At 41.6% G+C, this 16,330-nt stretch overlaps 1 protein-coding gene across 1 annotated transcript in view; it reads right to left on the bottom strand.

Moving 5' to 3' along the window:
- The window catches only part of LOC120925116 (vomeronasal type-2 receptor 26-like), a 48,503-nt gene extending 40,110 nt beyond the window's left edge, over positions 1–8,393 (bottom strand). The window contains exon 1 of the mRNA XM_040335990.1: positions 8,298–8,393. Within this exon, the coding sequence (XP_040191924.1) occupies positions 8,298–8,393 (96 nt within the window). The remainder of the gene's footprint in view (positions 1–8,297) is intronic.
- Positions 8,394–16,330: the final 7,937 nt, after the last annotated feature.

Consider the following 16,330-nt stretch of genomic DNA (forward strand, 5'->3'; position numbering starts at 1 on the left):
GACATGTTGGGTATCATTTTACTCGGCGTAACATTATCTTTCACAATATATAAAAAAATTGGGCAAAATGTATTGTTGTCTTATTTTTTAATTCAAAAAAGTGATTTTTATCCAAAAAAAGTGCGCTTGTAAGACCGCTGCGCAAATACGGTGTGACAAAAAGTATTGCAATGACTGCCATTTTATTCCCTAGGATGTCTGCTAAAAAATATATATATAATGTTTGGGGGTTCTGATTAATTTTCTAGCAAAAAAATTGTGATTTTCACATGAAGGAGAGAAGTGCCAGAATTAACCCGGTGGGCAAGTGGTTAAGGAGCACCGTGTGTAAGAAAATTTGTTACAAACATTGAGCTAGATTCACAAACACTTTACGTTGGCGTATCTATTGATACGCCGCGTAAGTTGAAAGATGCGCCGTCGTATCTATGCGCGCAATTCAGGGAACTAGATACGCCTGAATTTCTGCTTCATCCAACCGACGTAAGTCTTAGTATGCCGTCGTATCTAGGGTGCATATTACACTGGCCGCTAGGAGCGCTTCCGTAGATTTACGCGTAGAATATGTAAATGAGCTAGATACGCCGAGCTCACAGAGCGCTTACCTTCTTGTAAAGAAAATGGCTCATTGAATGTGCAGCTCTCTGTTTACAATGACGGGGGATGGATGGATGTCTCCCACATGCCAAACCGAGTCTCTCCCTGATGTCCAGTTATAAAGGCAAAATCTTCAGTGTGTTCCTCGATCATTAGTAGAATAAATGAAAGAAGCTTCTCATGGTGAAGTACGTTTCTAAAATTTTTAATAAAGAATAAAAAATCTGCTTACAAGCAGTGAAATGAATATGTACGGTTCTCACAATACTTCCGGGTGCTGTTCCTGATACTTCCGTCCCTTACATGTTACGCCAATCACGTGGCTTCATCAGAGGTGACGGATTGGTTGAAAGCCTGTTCATTTTTACATACAAAACGGAAGTGTGTCGGCGGCCATCTTGCCGGAGTATATGTCTCCGTGCAGGCGGGGGCCATTTTGTAGGTTGTGACAATATCCTATTTCTCATGATATTGGTGTGGACTACTCTGTTATAATATCACAGGCTCCCGGCGGCCATCTTGCTGGAGTAAATGTCTCCGTCCAGGGTGCTGCCATATTGTGGGTGGGTAGCAGTGATATAAATCCTATTTAGTGAATAGACAGGCTGCGCCCATATGTACCACTAGTTTCTAGTTAACCCTAGTAGTGCTGCTGGTGATAATAACATATGATGGGCGCTCGATAACTGTCTATAATTAAATACATAAATAACCTCAAAAGTTAATAAAACAAATTAAATAATACATATGGGTGCAGCCTGCATGGAGACATATACTCCGGCAAGATGGCCGCTGACACACTTCCGTTTTTTATGTATAAATGAACAAATCCATCACCTCTGATGAAACCACGTGATTGGCGTAACATGTAAGGGAGGGAAGTATCAGGAACAGCACCCGGAAGTATTGTGAGAACCGTACATATTCATTTCACCGCTTGTAAGCAGATTTTTTATTCTTTGATAACAATTTTAAAAACGTACTTCACCATGAGAAGCTTCTTTCATTTATTCTACTAATGATCGAGGAACAGACTGAAGATTTGGCCTTTATAACTGGACATCAGGAGGAGACTCGGTTTGGCATGTGGGAGACATCCATCCATCCATCGCCATTGTAAACAGAGAGCTGCACATTCAAGGAGTCATTTTCTTTACAAGAAGGTAAGCGCTCTGTGAGCTCATTCCTTGAAGAACTGTTCAGAAGATTTTTGGAAGAACCTGTCTGTATTCATGAAGATTGCCTTTATCACTTGATTTATGGGACTTTAGATTACTTTAGTTTTTTATAGCCATATAGTATATATTATCCGCACTATATGATCCGCATCATATTTAGCACTTGTTGTATTTATTGCGCTTATCACTTTTTTCTTATATTTTACTAATGCAGGATTGGGTTTCTATTTTGATAAGCGCAACCAACACTTTTCAGTGGTGGGGACACAATATTTTGGTTGTTTCGGCTGTCACACAAATATATTTTGACATTGAAGGAGACAGTGCGGGATAACACATACTGTTATTCTTTAGTTTAACGAAAGAAACTTGGCAGGACTGACACCATTCCTTGTTATTTCATTTAACAAATAGAAGGGTATTGTCAGTCCACAACAAGAACAGATCGATGGGAATTGTTCTGTGACTGCGTTGTCTTTAACCCTTTCACTGCCAGAGCAGCTTTTGTGTGAAATATTAAAATGCCTGATGATTAGTTAAATCCCCCAAACATTATATATTTTCTGAAAGCAAAGACCCTGCAGAATACAATGGTGGTAGTTTAAAATTGTTATGATATGAGAGGAGCAAGGAGCTGCGGTGGCTCAAGGCGATTGGCACTGCGATGACAAGCCATTCACCTCTGCAGCTAGGGGTTCGGATACCGGTCTCGGCTACATGTGAATTGAGTTTGGTGGTCTCAGCCAGGCTCCCGGTGGGTGTGCTATGCGAGGTAAGCCTGCGCTTAGTACGCCCACCCCCTCCCACAAAAAACACCACACTTACACGCACTCGAAATTGGGTTAAAATGCACGCACTTTGACCACGCGGTCTCTAAAAAAAAGAGAGGCGAAGGACTAACAGGGCTGGTTGAGTGGGCTAGATCCTCTAATTCCCTTATAGGGAGTCCCTCTGCCCCGTTGGGCTTCAAAGCGGAGCAGGTAGGGTGGGCTGTGTGGGAGGACCCCCTCACGCACCCGCCATTGCCACCCGGGGCATGGAGAAAGGTGGCAGATTGCCTCTGGGGGAGGCCTGCCTACTCCCAACTCCTGCAGTCCGGCTCCTCTCTCGAGTACACGCACAAAATACACTTAAAAAAAAAAAATTATATGAGAGGAGCTGTTTATCAAATACATATTTTCTGAAAAAAAATACAATAAAAGTAATGTTACTGCACACAAATAAAATGCATTACCCAACTTGTTGGTAAAATATAAAATATGAAGTTGTTCTGAGTAAATAGAAACCCAACATGTAAAGCCTTAAAATTGTTCATGCCGGTGAAAAGGGAAATGCAATTCCGGAAACAGAAATACTATATAATGTCCTACCAAAACCTTTTTTTTTTTTTTTGGACATACACTGTCCAGGGCTCCATTAGAGAGATTTCCCCTCACTTCCTGTCCTACAGATAACATTCTACCAGACAGGAAGAGAGGAGACATCTGCAATAGGGACAGAAATACAAGACTGACAGGGATTCCAGACTTCAAGGACTTTACTAAAAATTGTGTTTATTTCTGTGCTGCTATTGGAGAGATTCCCTCACTTTCTATGGTAGAAAGTTATCTGCAGGACAGGAAGTGAGGGGAAATCTGTTTTTGGAGCCCCAGATAGCAGTAAAAACCTGACAAAAGATATGGAGTCATTAAGGGCCAAACTCATTGAAGGTCCCATTCACACTTGTGTATTGTGGTAACACATACAAATGCATGGCAAAGCCCCTTCTCTATGGGCAGTGCAATGCGGTGTCATTCATTGTGAATTGCCCCCCAATGCATTGTACAGTAGATCCCAACACACAACACACCTCTAGGTTCCATAATACACATACCATGCTCTGTGATGTGCTTCCTTATTTAACAAAAAAGGTATTGTGTGTTTTTCATCCATTGTGGTACATTGGCAGCTATTCATAATGAATGAATGTGACTATTAACACCCGGCAATGGAACACCTAAATGTTGAAGGATATACATTGATTTTATATAAATGCCGTGTAACAGACTGAATGAGTCCTGCACATTATCACACATCTCCCCTAAAGACACAGCTCTGTAGATCAGATTGTTAGATTTACACTTCATATTTCACTTACGCTGAACACATGAGATTTTTAATAAGACTTCCTTCCTCACTCCACTCTGACACTGCAGAATGTACAGAGAATATCCCTCCTATAATGATGTCTCCATCCTGAGAATACTTGTACTCAAATGTATAATTCCTCATAGTCATATCACAGCGATGAGCAGAGTTCTGGGTGTCAGATGTGCAGGGGGTCACACACAAAGACAACAAGCACAATATTCTAAGTGGATATCTGAAGACAACATGGCCGAGTCTCTGATAGACTCCAATGAGTTCTTCCTCTTCTCCTGACCTCATCATCATCACTGAAAGCAGCCCAGGATCCTGACACTGACTTCATGGCTCAGCTGAAGGCTGTGAGAGTGTCAGGTTTATAAAGAATAATTCTGTTATTTATTACTGATAGACTGGAATATGAATCTGCTTATAGAGTAGGAAAAAAAAGGCCAAACATAAAATACACAGAATCCATCTTTGTCAGCACCGTAGAAAGTGAAGGTTATAAAATTACCATTATCACATATTGTACATGAAACAGTAAAAATGTGAAGTTTGATGGCCAAGACTGTCATGTTTATTATTATTATTATTATTATTATTATTATTATTATTATTATTATTATTATCATCACACGGTATAAATACAGGTGCAGGGAAAAGGTTCAGCAGTTACCATAGATTTGGGGTGAATCTCTGGGATTTGTAAAGTTTGTGACTTTTGGCTGAAAAGTTTCCAGGTTCACCACCAAAATACAGAACAACCTCTAATGCAATGCACAAGGAATGGATGAAGGAATGGATGACCTATCGTATCGATGGGTGGGTGGGGTCACAGCAGCTTTATTATCAGTGTTGTTAGGGACAGCTGACACTTCTTTGTAGAGAGAGATTATTATTATTAATTTTTATTTTTCATCTGTACATGTCCCCCATGGCAGTGAATATTTCAGAACATTAGGGTGTTACTGCCAACCTGCTCTTTAAGCTGCTTTTTGTTTGAAGACTGCCACTCTATCATTTGAATGACTAAGTGCAAGAACAGTGTGTACCTAAACCACCGCCCATCATTCACCAAACCCCCTATCCCAACTGATAAGATAAAAGTTAGGCATACACCGGTTAGGCCTATTATCCCCAATTAAAATTATCCTCCTGCGAGTCAATTTTACATTGCTGTGTGCTGCTTAGTATCCTAATTCCTAATGAGAATTTGAAATCAGTATAGAAAACTTTCCATGTAAGGCGAGCCAAGGTCTCTATATTGATGTCTGACTTTTGTGACTTCTACTTTGACAATAAATCTGTGATCCAGCAGAAGGTATTGTAGACATGTTTTTTATTTGATATCACATTGTGGTGGTGGGAAGAGGCAAGGTCTACAAGCTGAAAATTTCTGCTGCATAGGTCAAAGGATGTACCAATGACAAAATAAGAAAGCTCTCCCTACAGAGGCGCACTGCAACGGCTGCATAGATCTTGCTCTCTGCCAGCACGGGGAAGAATTCACCCAGTACACCCACCATGGCAGCAATTCACGGACAAAGAATGGCAGCCCAGCTCCCGGAGACAATGCAGGACATGACAGGGAAGAAAATTCACCAGCCAAAGCCTTGCAAGCTCACTGAATTCTCTAACAGCTCCGGGTGCGCAGACAGGAAAATAGTGACAGGCTCACCTCGCAGAGCGGCGCCTGGAGCCTAACAGTGCATCTCTCATAGAGCAGCAACAGAGGATAAGGACTGCTCTGCTCCAAAGAAAAACAGACCCAGAGAAAGAACCAATAGTGTAGCATCTTCTCCACACTCCTCACCATCTCACCAGGGCCCAATAATCAAAAAACACCTCACTTTTCAGCAGGCATCAGATGATGATGAGGACCCTGACTTTGGCCAAGATCAAACAGGCACCCTTTCTGCCTTGTCAACCACTAATAACCCTGTTTCTGAAAACATGCTAAAACATATGCTCCTCTCCATACAAAAATATCTCAGAAAAGATCTTAGAAAATATATCAATAAATCCATCTCTCAAATTGATGGACTAGGGGAATGCACAGATACCCTCGAACACCAATTGAGTAAATATGCCACCGCATACAATGAATTGGTTGATACTCACCAACATCAAGCTGAAGAGCTACAACACATAACTACAAAAAAGGCAGATTTAGAGGATCGCTCTCGCAGTAACAACCTCAAAATTAGAGGCATCCGGGAGGCGCATGCACGGCAGCTCCCAAGATGGCCAACGGCTTCTAGAGCTCCACTCCACCACGGCCCTGTAACATCCACCGGAGCTCTCAGGGTGCCCCAGCACCCTCACCGGGATAATTCAGTGGGGGAAGCCCCCGGGAATGTGCGGATGTCAACGCCGCCGGCCCGGAGGGACTTGTCGCGTCAGATGGCGGCATCTCCCAGCCCCCTCAGCTATGCCAGAATGGCGGCGGTGCAGCAAGGCCTGCATTCGGCAGAAGACACAGAGGATTCCATCGCTGACCAGGACCTGGTTCCTCCGCCATCCCCAGGTACTGATTACCCTCCCTGCCCCAGGCCACATCATCAGCGTCCACGGAATCCCTGCTGTGAAGACTGGGCTCTGGCCCCCCCTCTACCCCCATGCTGGATCCACATACAGGCCTACTGCTGGAGGTCAGTGATGCTGCTGAATCTACTCCTATCCCCACTGACTTTCCATCCATGATGGAAGCTTTTGCGCAAATGCTCTCCAAAGCCCTAGCCCTTAATGCAGCCCAGATTACTTCATCCATCCATCCGAATCTGCGGCAAATTGAGATGAGAAAAAGGCTGATCAATCAGTGGCTCAAATTAATCAAAACACAGCCAGGCTTCAAGATGTTCAGGATAAATTAGAAACTGCCTTTGCAAAGATCGATGACCTCGAGAACCGATCAAGATGCTATAACTTTAGGATCAGGGGGCTCCCCGAATCGGAGAAGGAGGTGCAGGCAGCTGTGAAATCTTTAAAAAAAAGCCTTATCCCAGATATTGCTGAACACTGTCTGGAGCTAGACATAGCTCACAGAGCCCTGCAACCCCCCCGCTCAGATGGCCTCCCCAGAGACATCATAGTGAAACTTCACTATTATTCAGTAAAGGAGGAAGTGATGAGGAAATCTAGGAAGTCGGATAACCTAACTCTGCATGGACACAAAATTCAGATTTTTGCCGATATTTCCCTATACACGGTGCAGAAAAGGTGATCACTTAAACCGTTACTGCAGCTTCTGATGGAGAAGGAAATCACTTATAGAGGGTGAGCGCCTTCTGATACATCTAGGGATTCTATCCCAGGACCCCCCACCCATGCAGACCGGCAGAAGCAATCCAGCCTCTACAAAGAGACCCCCGCCAGCACACCTGACTGAAACAAGGCTCCAAACACTCCAAGGAAAATCTCCCGCCTTGATGGTCTTTTCCCCTTTATCAGATCAGGGATCTGATCTGTGACGTTTCCACTCTGTCTACATTTTGGTGTGACTTCTCCGCTCCTTCCCCTTTTGAGGGTCCCCGTTGGAGCTGAAATCCTGCCTACAGTGACTCGACTAATGTTTTATTTAACCACTTTCATTTTGCAGGTTGCTCTGCCGTGCCTTCTCTCCTGGACTGGGGTAGGGGTGGGTGGTTTTTGCCCATTCTATGCTCAGGGAACTTGCACGGGTGCCGGACCGCCTATTGTGGTCTTTCCCCTTTGGCGTTCTGTAGGTTCCCTGTGTGGAATCTCTCTGTTCTCAATTGTTTTGCATTGACAATTTTTTCTCTCGTATTAAGGTAACTGTTCTGATGTTGAAAGTGTTTTACTGACAGGATCCTCTGAACAACCGGCTGAGGTGACACCTCCTGTTTGTCAGAGGATGGTTTATAAGATGCCCCGGGGGTGTCCCCCATACTGGGCTGACTGTAACGGTTTGCTCTCCATTCGTTTCCTGCTCTCCCCACGTGGTCCATGGCGCTTTGAGTGGGGGCTGGTCGGGGGGCGGGATTCGGAGGGTGTGTCTGGTGTCTTTAGTTTAATACTTTGTGTTAATTGTTGGGGCGCTCTGTTCTTTTGCTCATCGTAGGCTCAAGTTCGAGCCTTCAGTTCAATCATTTTTTTGGGTGGTTGGGCTGTGGTGGACCCAGTGCACCTCATTTTAGGACCGGGAGAGCGCCTATTGTGCTCCTAGGTTCTTTCACGGATTCCCTATAACCAGGGAATTCCGGGCCTCTCAGGTTGGAGGGTAGGAGATGGCTAGTCCATCCTGATCCCTGGCCGGGAGGGGGTCAGGGGACCCCCAGGTTCATTGTTCTTATGTATTCACTTTGATAGTCAAGTTATTATTTTTGGTTTGCAATTATGTAACCAGCTTCTCTTTCTTCCTCTCTTTTTTCACACCTTTTCTCCTTCCGCTTCTTGTGACTGTTTGTCTGAGTCTCCACGGATTCCGCAGCTGTCACCGGCCTCACATCCCAGGGCCTGGGTATCCGCCATCTTCGCACTTCAGTCATCCTTGTGAGTACCGATCTCTAGATCAAGGTGAGCCTCAATTTTTTGTTCTAGTCCTACCCACTCTGATCCATGTCTAATGCACATCCTTCTACACCCTCCCTCAAGATTATCTCCCATAATGCTCAGGGTCTTAACTCTCCCGCAGGAACTCTCCCGCAGGAAACTTTTCCAGCAATACCACTTCATGCATGCAGACATTCTCCTGTTACAGGAAATCCACTTCCCAGCCACGTTTAAACCCGCATTTCTCCATCAGCGTTACCCTCAATTCTTCTTAGCTTCGGCAGATAACAAGACAAAAGGGGTGGCCACCTGCTTTGCTAAACACATTAATCTCTCTCAACCGGAGACTGTTGTTGACCCACAAGGGCGCTACATCCTGGTTTCTGGTCACATTGACGGAGAGCTGTACACCTTTGTCTCATACTACACCCCCAATAAACTACACAAATTGCTAGCGCATCTCAAGGAGACTCTAACACCGCCTTTGATTTCTCGCTTGACGAATCAAGGGATAAGAAACCGATACCCAAGCGTCCCTCCAAACAAAGCGTTAAAATTGCTAAACTGTTAAACTCTGCAGGGCTGATTGCTTTCTTCTGTGGAATTCAAGAGATACATGTGATAAAATAAATAAAAAAAGTAACAAATAATAAAGACAAAAAAGTAACTAAACTGATGAGAAATAAAGACTTGTAAAGTGTAAATTATGGACAATGAGTAATAAATCTTGTGCTTGTTTCAGGTAGAGATGATAACAATTGTGTTTAATTTCCTTTTGTTTCAATTTGTTAATCTAGTTATTTTGTTCTGTTAAATTCATATTTGGGATTCATATTCAGAATTTGTTTTATGTGTTTTATCAAATTTCTTCAAATTTACAGATTTGTTTTCAATTTGAAACGCCAAATTTTAAGTTGGTCAAATCAATAATGTAATAACACACACAGGGCTAGATTCACAACCGAGATACGACGGCGTATCCCCAGATACGCCGTCGTATCTCTGAGTTGGGCCGTCGTATCTATGCGCCTGATTCTTTGAATCAGTTACGCATAGATATCCATTGTATCTGACCGGCGTAAGTCTCTTACGCCGTCGGATCTTAACTGCATTTTTTTTTGACCGCTAGGTGGCGCTTCCGTTTAATTCCGCGTCAAGTATGCAAATTAGCTAGATACGCAAATTCACAAACACGCAGTAAAGTTACGACGTTTACGTTAGGCTTGTCCCGGTGTAAAGTTGCCCCTGCTATATGAGGCGCAGCCAATGTTAAGTATGGCCGTCGTTCCCGTGTCGAAATTTGAAAAAGTTACGTCGTTTGCGTAAGTCGTCCGTGAATGGGGCTGGACGTCATTTACGTTCACGTCTAAACCAATGACGTCCTTGCGGCGTACTTTGGAGCAATGCACACTGGGAAATTCCACGGATGGCACATGCGCCGTTCCGAAAAAATGTCAATCACGTCGGGTCACAATAGTTTTGCATAAAAAACGCCCCCCTGATCCAAATTTGAATTAGGCGGGCTTACGCCGGCCGATTTACGCTACGCCGCCGCAATTTACGGAGCAAGTGCTTTGAGAATACAGCACTTGCCCATGTAAGTTGTGGAGGGGAACGTAAATCAGATACGTTACGCCCGCACAATTTTACGTGGATCTACGTGAATCTGCCCCTATGTCTTTATTTCACAAATATGTTTACAGGTCAAATTCAGATTTAAATTGATGTAATATTAATTTCTGAAATTCGAAAATTCGGGAATTAAAAATTCGTAAATCAAAAAATCGGGAATTCAGAAATTCGGAAATTGAAAAATAAGAATGATAATCTGAAAATTCAAAAACCTGACAATTTGAAAATCTGAAATAATTATATAAAGAACTAACCTACTAATAATAACTTAACTATTACTAACTATTAAGTTATAGGTATCAAAATGTTCTTTTAAAATGTGGTTGTTAGTGAATCTAACAAAAACTAATTTATCTGAAGTTACGAATTATCCGTAATAATGAGTGCCGTATCTAAACAAATGGAAAGTAACAAATTAATAATAATAAATAATAATATAAATGTATTATTATTATTGTTATTTATGATTTTGTTTAGATACAGCATTCTTTATCTCGGCAAATTCGTAACTTCGGATAAATTTGTATTTGTTTCATTCGCTAACATCCAAATTTGAAAGGAAATTCCAATACCTGTAATTTAATAGTTATTATTAGTTAGTTAATTATTTCAAATTTATAGGTTTTTGGATTTTCGTTCTTCCTAATTTTCTAATTTTTCATTCTTATTTTTAAATTTTCGGATTTTAAATTTTCCTAACTTTTAAATTTTCTAATTCCGAATTTCCAAATTTTCAAATTTATGGATTTCCGAATTCCGAATTCTGAATTTTCAATTTTTTTCAAAGCGCATTTTTTCATTAATTCTGGATTTTCTAATTTCCAAATGTACGGATTTACGATATCCAAATTTTCAAATTTATGAATTTTCAAATTTTCCAAGTTTCTTGATTTACGAATTTTCTAATTTAGGAATTTTTGGAATTTTAGAATCTCCGGAAAAAAAATGAAATGAAAACTACAATTTTTTTCAGCAGTGCACATGTCTAATTTCAGGGACACAGAAAATGTTATATAGTGACATGTTGGGTATTTACTGAACACAATCTCATATTTTATATTTTATTAACAATTGGGGAATGTATTTCATCTGTGTGCACTAAGATCGAATTAACTGTGTTTTTATAATATGTATTGGATAAACTGTTTTATTAAAACATAAAGTGACATAAAACCACCAACATTTTATTCTCCAGGGTCTCTGCTATTAGACAATATAGAATGTTTAGGGGGGTAACTAATCTTCAGTAAAAGTGATGAAGGTGATATTGTAGAAGAAATGGCGCACATTTGTAGGATGAATGTTGTATTTCTATATTATGGAGGTGTGATGTGATTGGTCAGGAAATGGTCAGGTGGTGTGCGGTGATGACGTCACAAGGAATCTCATTCTGTACTATTTTATGGAATGAAATCTCTTTTGATGTCCTAATCATTAGAGGTGAACCTTGAGTGAATTAATTCTCATAAGATGGAGATGGTGATTTCCAGAATAGGTAATACACGGTCACATGACAAAGGTCACATGACAAAGGATAACACTTTCCACTGACAAACATCACCTGATATTACAAAGTTCAATCCCATTACAACTTTATCAAGACATGAAATGACATGGAGTTGGGTAAAAGGTTTTCCTAATGACACGTCAGCCTTACATTACATAGACATATTATAATAAGAAAAGATACAATTAATAATTATCTTATCATTTCATAAATTCTTCCTCATTTCCTCTATGACATTCAGGAAGGGATTCCATCTACTTTATCAGAGCCGCCGATCCCTACAATCCCTCCACTAATCTCTCCCTGTGCACTTTATATCTTCCCTATCACAGATAAATCACATGTCACTATGGCCACTGTGACCTCACCCTATTATAGAGGGGGAGGGGCCATCCAAAACCTTCCTTATTGGCCTTGTAAGTTCAAAGGTCAGGAAGTGCATTATGATAATAAAGACTTTTGTCTGACAATTCCCGGCACTGATGAGGATTGTGCTATTCTGGGATGTCTGATTGTTTCATTCTAATCACATTACAAATAAAATAAAATCCTCCACATCTTACAAACTCTGCCAGGGGTGTGTAGACTTATGAGCACAGCTGTAGCTCCGCCCCTGTACAGTATATACATGTAATATAGAGAGAGCTCTGTCTGTACAAGATTACATCATAGAGGATTATGGGGGGACAAGAGGACCCTTGTAGGGGATATTCTCACCGGATTTCAGGGGTCCAGATACCCCAGGGGGCAGCAGTGAGGCCCGGTAATGTCACCCCCTCCTCTTGGAAACATTGGAAGTCGGGGCTCAGGTAAGTATTTGTCTTTTTTTCAGCAAATGTTTTATTTTTAATCCTCCTTTTCAGGTGATTCGTCTTTGGGGTGAAGATTCACATGAAATGACAACAATGGAAGATTCCTGGACAATGTACATCAGTGAAGATTCTTTGGGGAATCGTGTAACCGGGGGATTCACAGGCAGGAATTGTGGGCAGAACATTGTCACCCCCATAATTCGAAGGGTCCAAACAAGGACTTTATATCAGTGTCACCAGATACTATTTCCATGGAGACTTGTGATTACATAAAAATAATCTTTGCAGGTAATGTTATGATGGTAAAGTTTATATGGGATGGAAGTGGTCGGGTTCCATCAACATGACTGAGATCTTTGGATTGCAGTGCTGGGGAACATTTTCTTATGTGTCCTGCCGGTGTGCTCAGATCTTTACACCCAATAATCATTGTAAGGACCAATATCTGTCTTCAACTACTGACCGATAGAGAACTCCTCAATGGTCATCACATTATCTGCTGTTCTTCTATTAATTGAGGTATTTTCCCTCACATGACATGTACAGCAGGGGGCAGCCTAGAACCTCAACCACATACTGGTCACCTCCATCCAATGGTATGCCTTGAAGAAAGGAAACAAATAAAATAAAATACATCACAAAACAGTGATGGCGGGTGGGAAATGACTGGGTCTGGACCGATGTTTGTCTCTCACTACTATAAAAGGTGACGCTTCTCCCTTTTGCGGGTCTCTGGTGAAGATCTGGGGGGTACTTAGACTCGGCTCCTCAGTCAATTTAATGTCTCCCACCCTCTCCAATGTACAGATAGCACAGAGACAGGGCTGCATCAATACGCTCTGTGTATTACACTCTCCTGAACCCAGCACTCTGTGTATTACACTCTCCTGAACCCAGCACTCTGTATTATGCTCTCCTGAACCCAGCACTCTATATTATGGTCTCCTGAATCCAGCACTCTGTATTACACTCTCCTGAACCCAGCACTCTGTGTATTATGGTCTCCTGGACCCAGCACTCTGTATTACACTCTCCTGAACCCAGCACTCTGTATTACACTCTCCTGAACCCAGCACTCTGTGTATTACGGTTTCCTGAACCCAGCACTCTGTAGTACACTCTCCTGAACCCAGCACTCTGTATTATGGTCTCCTGAATCCAGCACTCTGTATTACACTCTCCTGAACCCAGCACTCTGTATTATGCTCTCCTTAACCCAGCACTCTGTATTACACTCTCCTGAACCCAGCACTCTGTATTATGCACTCTTGAACCCAGCACTCTGTATTACACTTTCCTGAACCCAGCACTCTGTATTATGCTCTCCTGAACCCAGTACTCTGTATTACACTCTCCTAAACCCAGCACTCTGTATTATGCTCTCCTGAACCCAGCACTCTGTGTTACACTTTAGGCCTGAACACTGACAATACTTGTTTTATATCTAATTTTTAAAGTGTAATTTTTAATAATGTATTAAGATTTTTTGGGTTTACAAATGATTTTTATTATTGGATAAGGTCATAGTTTGATACAAATTCGTGAAGTTTCCACCCAAAATAAAACAGGGGGGTCCATGTATTCACCAACTGAGATGATCAGCGAATACAATACACATATATCAATTAGATATGATTACTGATTGGCAAGGTAATTATTAGTCCACCAAGGGGTAACATCATACACATTTCATTTATATTTATTATATATTTACTTTCAATTCATTAATTTTTAGTTATTTATTTATATTTATCTTATTTCTTTTCATTGTTATCATTTTATTTTTTTTTAATTTTAATTCTATAAAAAGATCTGGGGGGTACTTAGACTCGGCTCCTCAGTCAATTTAATGGCTCCCACCCTCTCCAATGTACAGATAACACAGAGACAGGGCCACATCAATACGCTCTGTGCATTACACTCTCCTGAACCCAGCACTCTGTATATTACACTCTCCTGAACCCAGCACTCTGTATTACACTCTCCTGAACCCAGCACTCTGTGTATTACGGTCTCCTGCACCCAGCACTCTGTATTACACTCTCCTGAACCCAGCACTCTGTATTACACTCTCCTGAACCCAGCACTCTGTATATTACACTCTCCTGAACCCAGCACTCTGTATTACACTCTCCTGAACCCAGCACTCTGTGTATTACGGTCTCCTGCACCCAGCACTCTGTATTACACTCTCCTGAACCCAGCACTCTGTATTATGCTCTCCTGAACCCAGCACTCTGTGTATTACGGTTTCCTGAACCCAGCACTCTGTATTACACTTTCCTGAACCCAGCACTCTGTATTATGCTTTCCTGAACCCAGCACTCTGTATTACACTCTCCTGAACCCAGAACTCTGTATTACACTCCCCTGAACCCAGCACTCTGTATTATGCTCTCCTGAACCCAGCACTCTGTATTATGCTCTCCTGAACCCAACACTCTGTATTATTCTCTCCTGAACCCAGCACTCTGTATTACGCTCTCCTGAACCCAGCACTCTGTGTATTACACTTCAGGCCTGAACACTGACAATACTTGTTTATATCTAATTTTTAAAGTGTAATTTTTAATATTGTATTAGGATTTTTTGGGTTGACAAATGATTTTTATTATTGGATAAGGTCATAGTTTGATACAAATTCGTGAAGTTTCCGCCCAAAATAAAATAGGGGGGGTCCATGTATTCACCCACTGAGATGATCAGCGAATACAATACACATATATCAATTAGATATGATTACTGATTGGCAAGGTAATTATTAGTCCCCCAAGGGGTAACATCATACACATTTCATTTATATTTATTATATATTTACTTTCAATTCATTAATTTTTAGTTATTTATTTATATTTATCTTATTTCTTTTCATTGTTATCATTTTTAATTTTTTTAATTTAAATTCTATAAATAATCCATAAATACAATGTATTGTAGCTCCTAGGGGTCAGATTCTCGTAGTTCTGCGGCGGCGTAACATATCCGATTTACGTTACGCCGCCGCAACTTAGACGGGCAAGAGCTGTATTCTCAAAGCACTTGCTCGGTAAGTTGGGGCGGCGTAGTGTAAATCGGCCGGCGTAAGCCCGCCTAATTCAAATTTGGATCAGGGGGGTGTGTTTTATGTAAATGTACTGTGACCCGACGTGATTGACGTTTTTCACGAACGGCGCATGCGCCGTCCGTGGAAATCTCCCAGTGTGCATTGCTCCTAATACGCCGCAAGGACGTATTGGTTTTGACGTGGACGTAAATTACGTCCAGCCCCATTCAAGGACGAGTTACGCAAACGATGCAAAATTTTCAAATTTCGACGCGGGAACGACGGCCATACTTAACATTGTTACGCCGCACTTATGCCACCATATAGCAGGGGCAACTATATGCCGGGAAAAGCCTAACGTAAAAGGCGTAACTTTACTGCGTCGGCCGGGCGTACGTTCGGGAATTTGCGTATATAGCTGATTTACATATTTCAACGCATAAATCAGCTTACACGCCCCTAGCGGTCAGCGGAAAAATGCAATTAGGATCCGACTGCGTAAGAGACTTACGCCTGTTGGATGTAAGGGAAATCTATGCGTAACTGATTCAAAGAATCAGGCGCATACATACGACGGCGCGACTCAGAGATACGACGTCGTATCTGGAGATACGCCGTTGTATCTCTTTTGAGAATCTGGGCCTTGGTAAAATTATATTATGCACGCTGGGTCCCAATTTAGAATTAAATACAAATAAATAAAATAAATAACAATTCAAATAAAGAAAATAATAACTGTAATGGCGCGTACACACGATCGGAATTTCCGATAAAAAAAAAAATTTCATTGGAAATTATGATCGTGTGTGGGCCCCATCAGACTTTTTTCCGTTGGTGTTTAGAAATAGAACATGTTTTATTTTTTTACATGAAAAAAAAAAACGTTAGGAAATTCCTATCGTCTGTGCGCAACTCAGACGGA

This window comes from Rana temporaria, chromosome 1 (assembly GCF_905171775.1).
Source record: "Rana temporaria chromosome 1, aRanTem1.1, whole genome shotgun sequence".
NCBI lineage: Eukaryota > Metazoa > Chordata > Amphibia > Anura > Ranidae > Rana > Rana temporaria.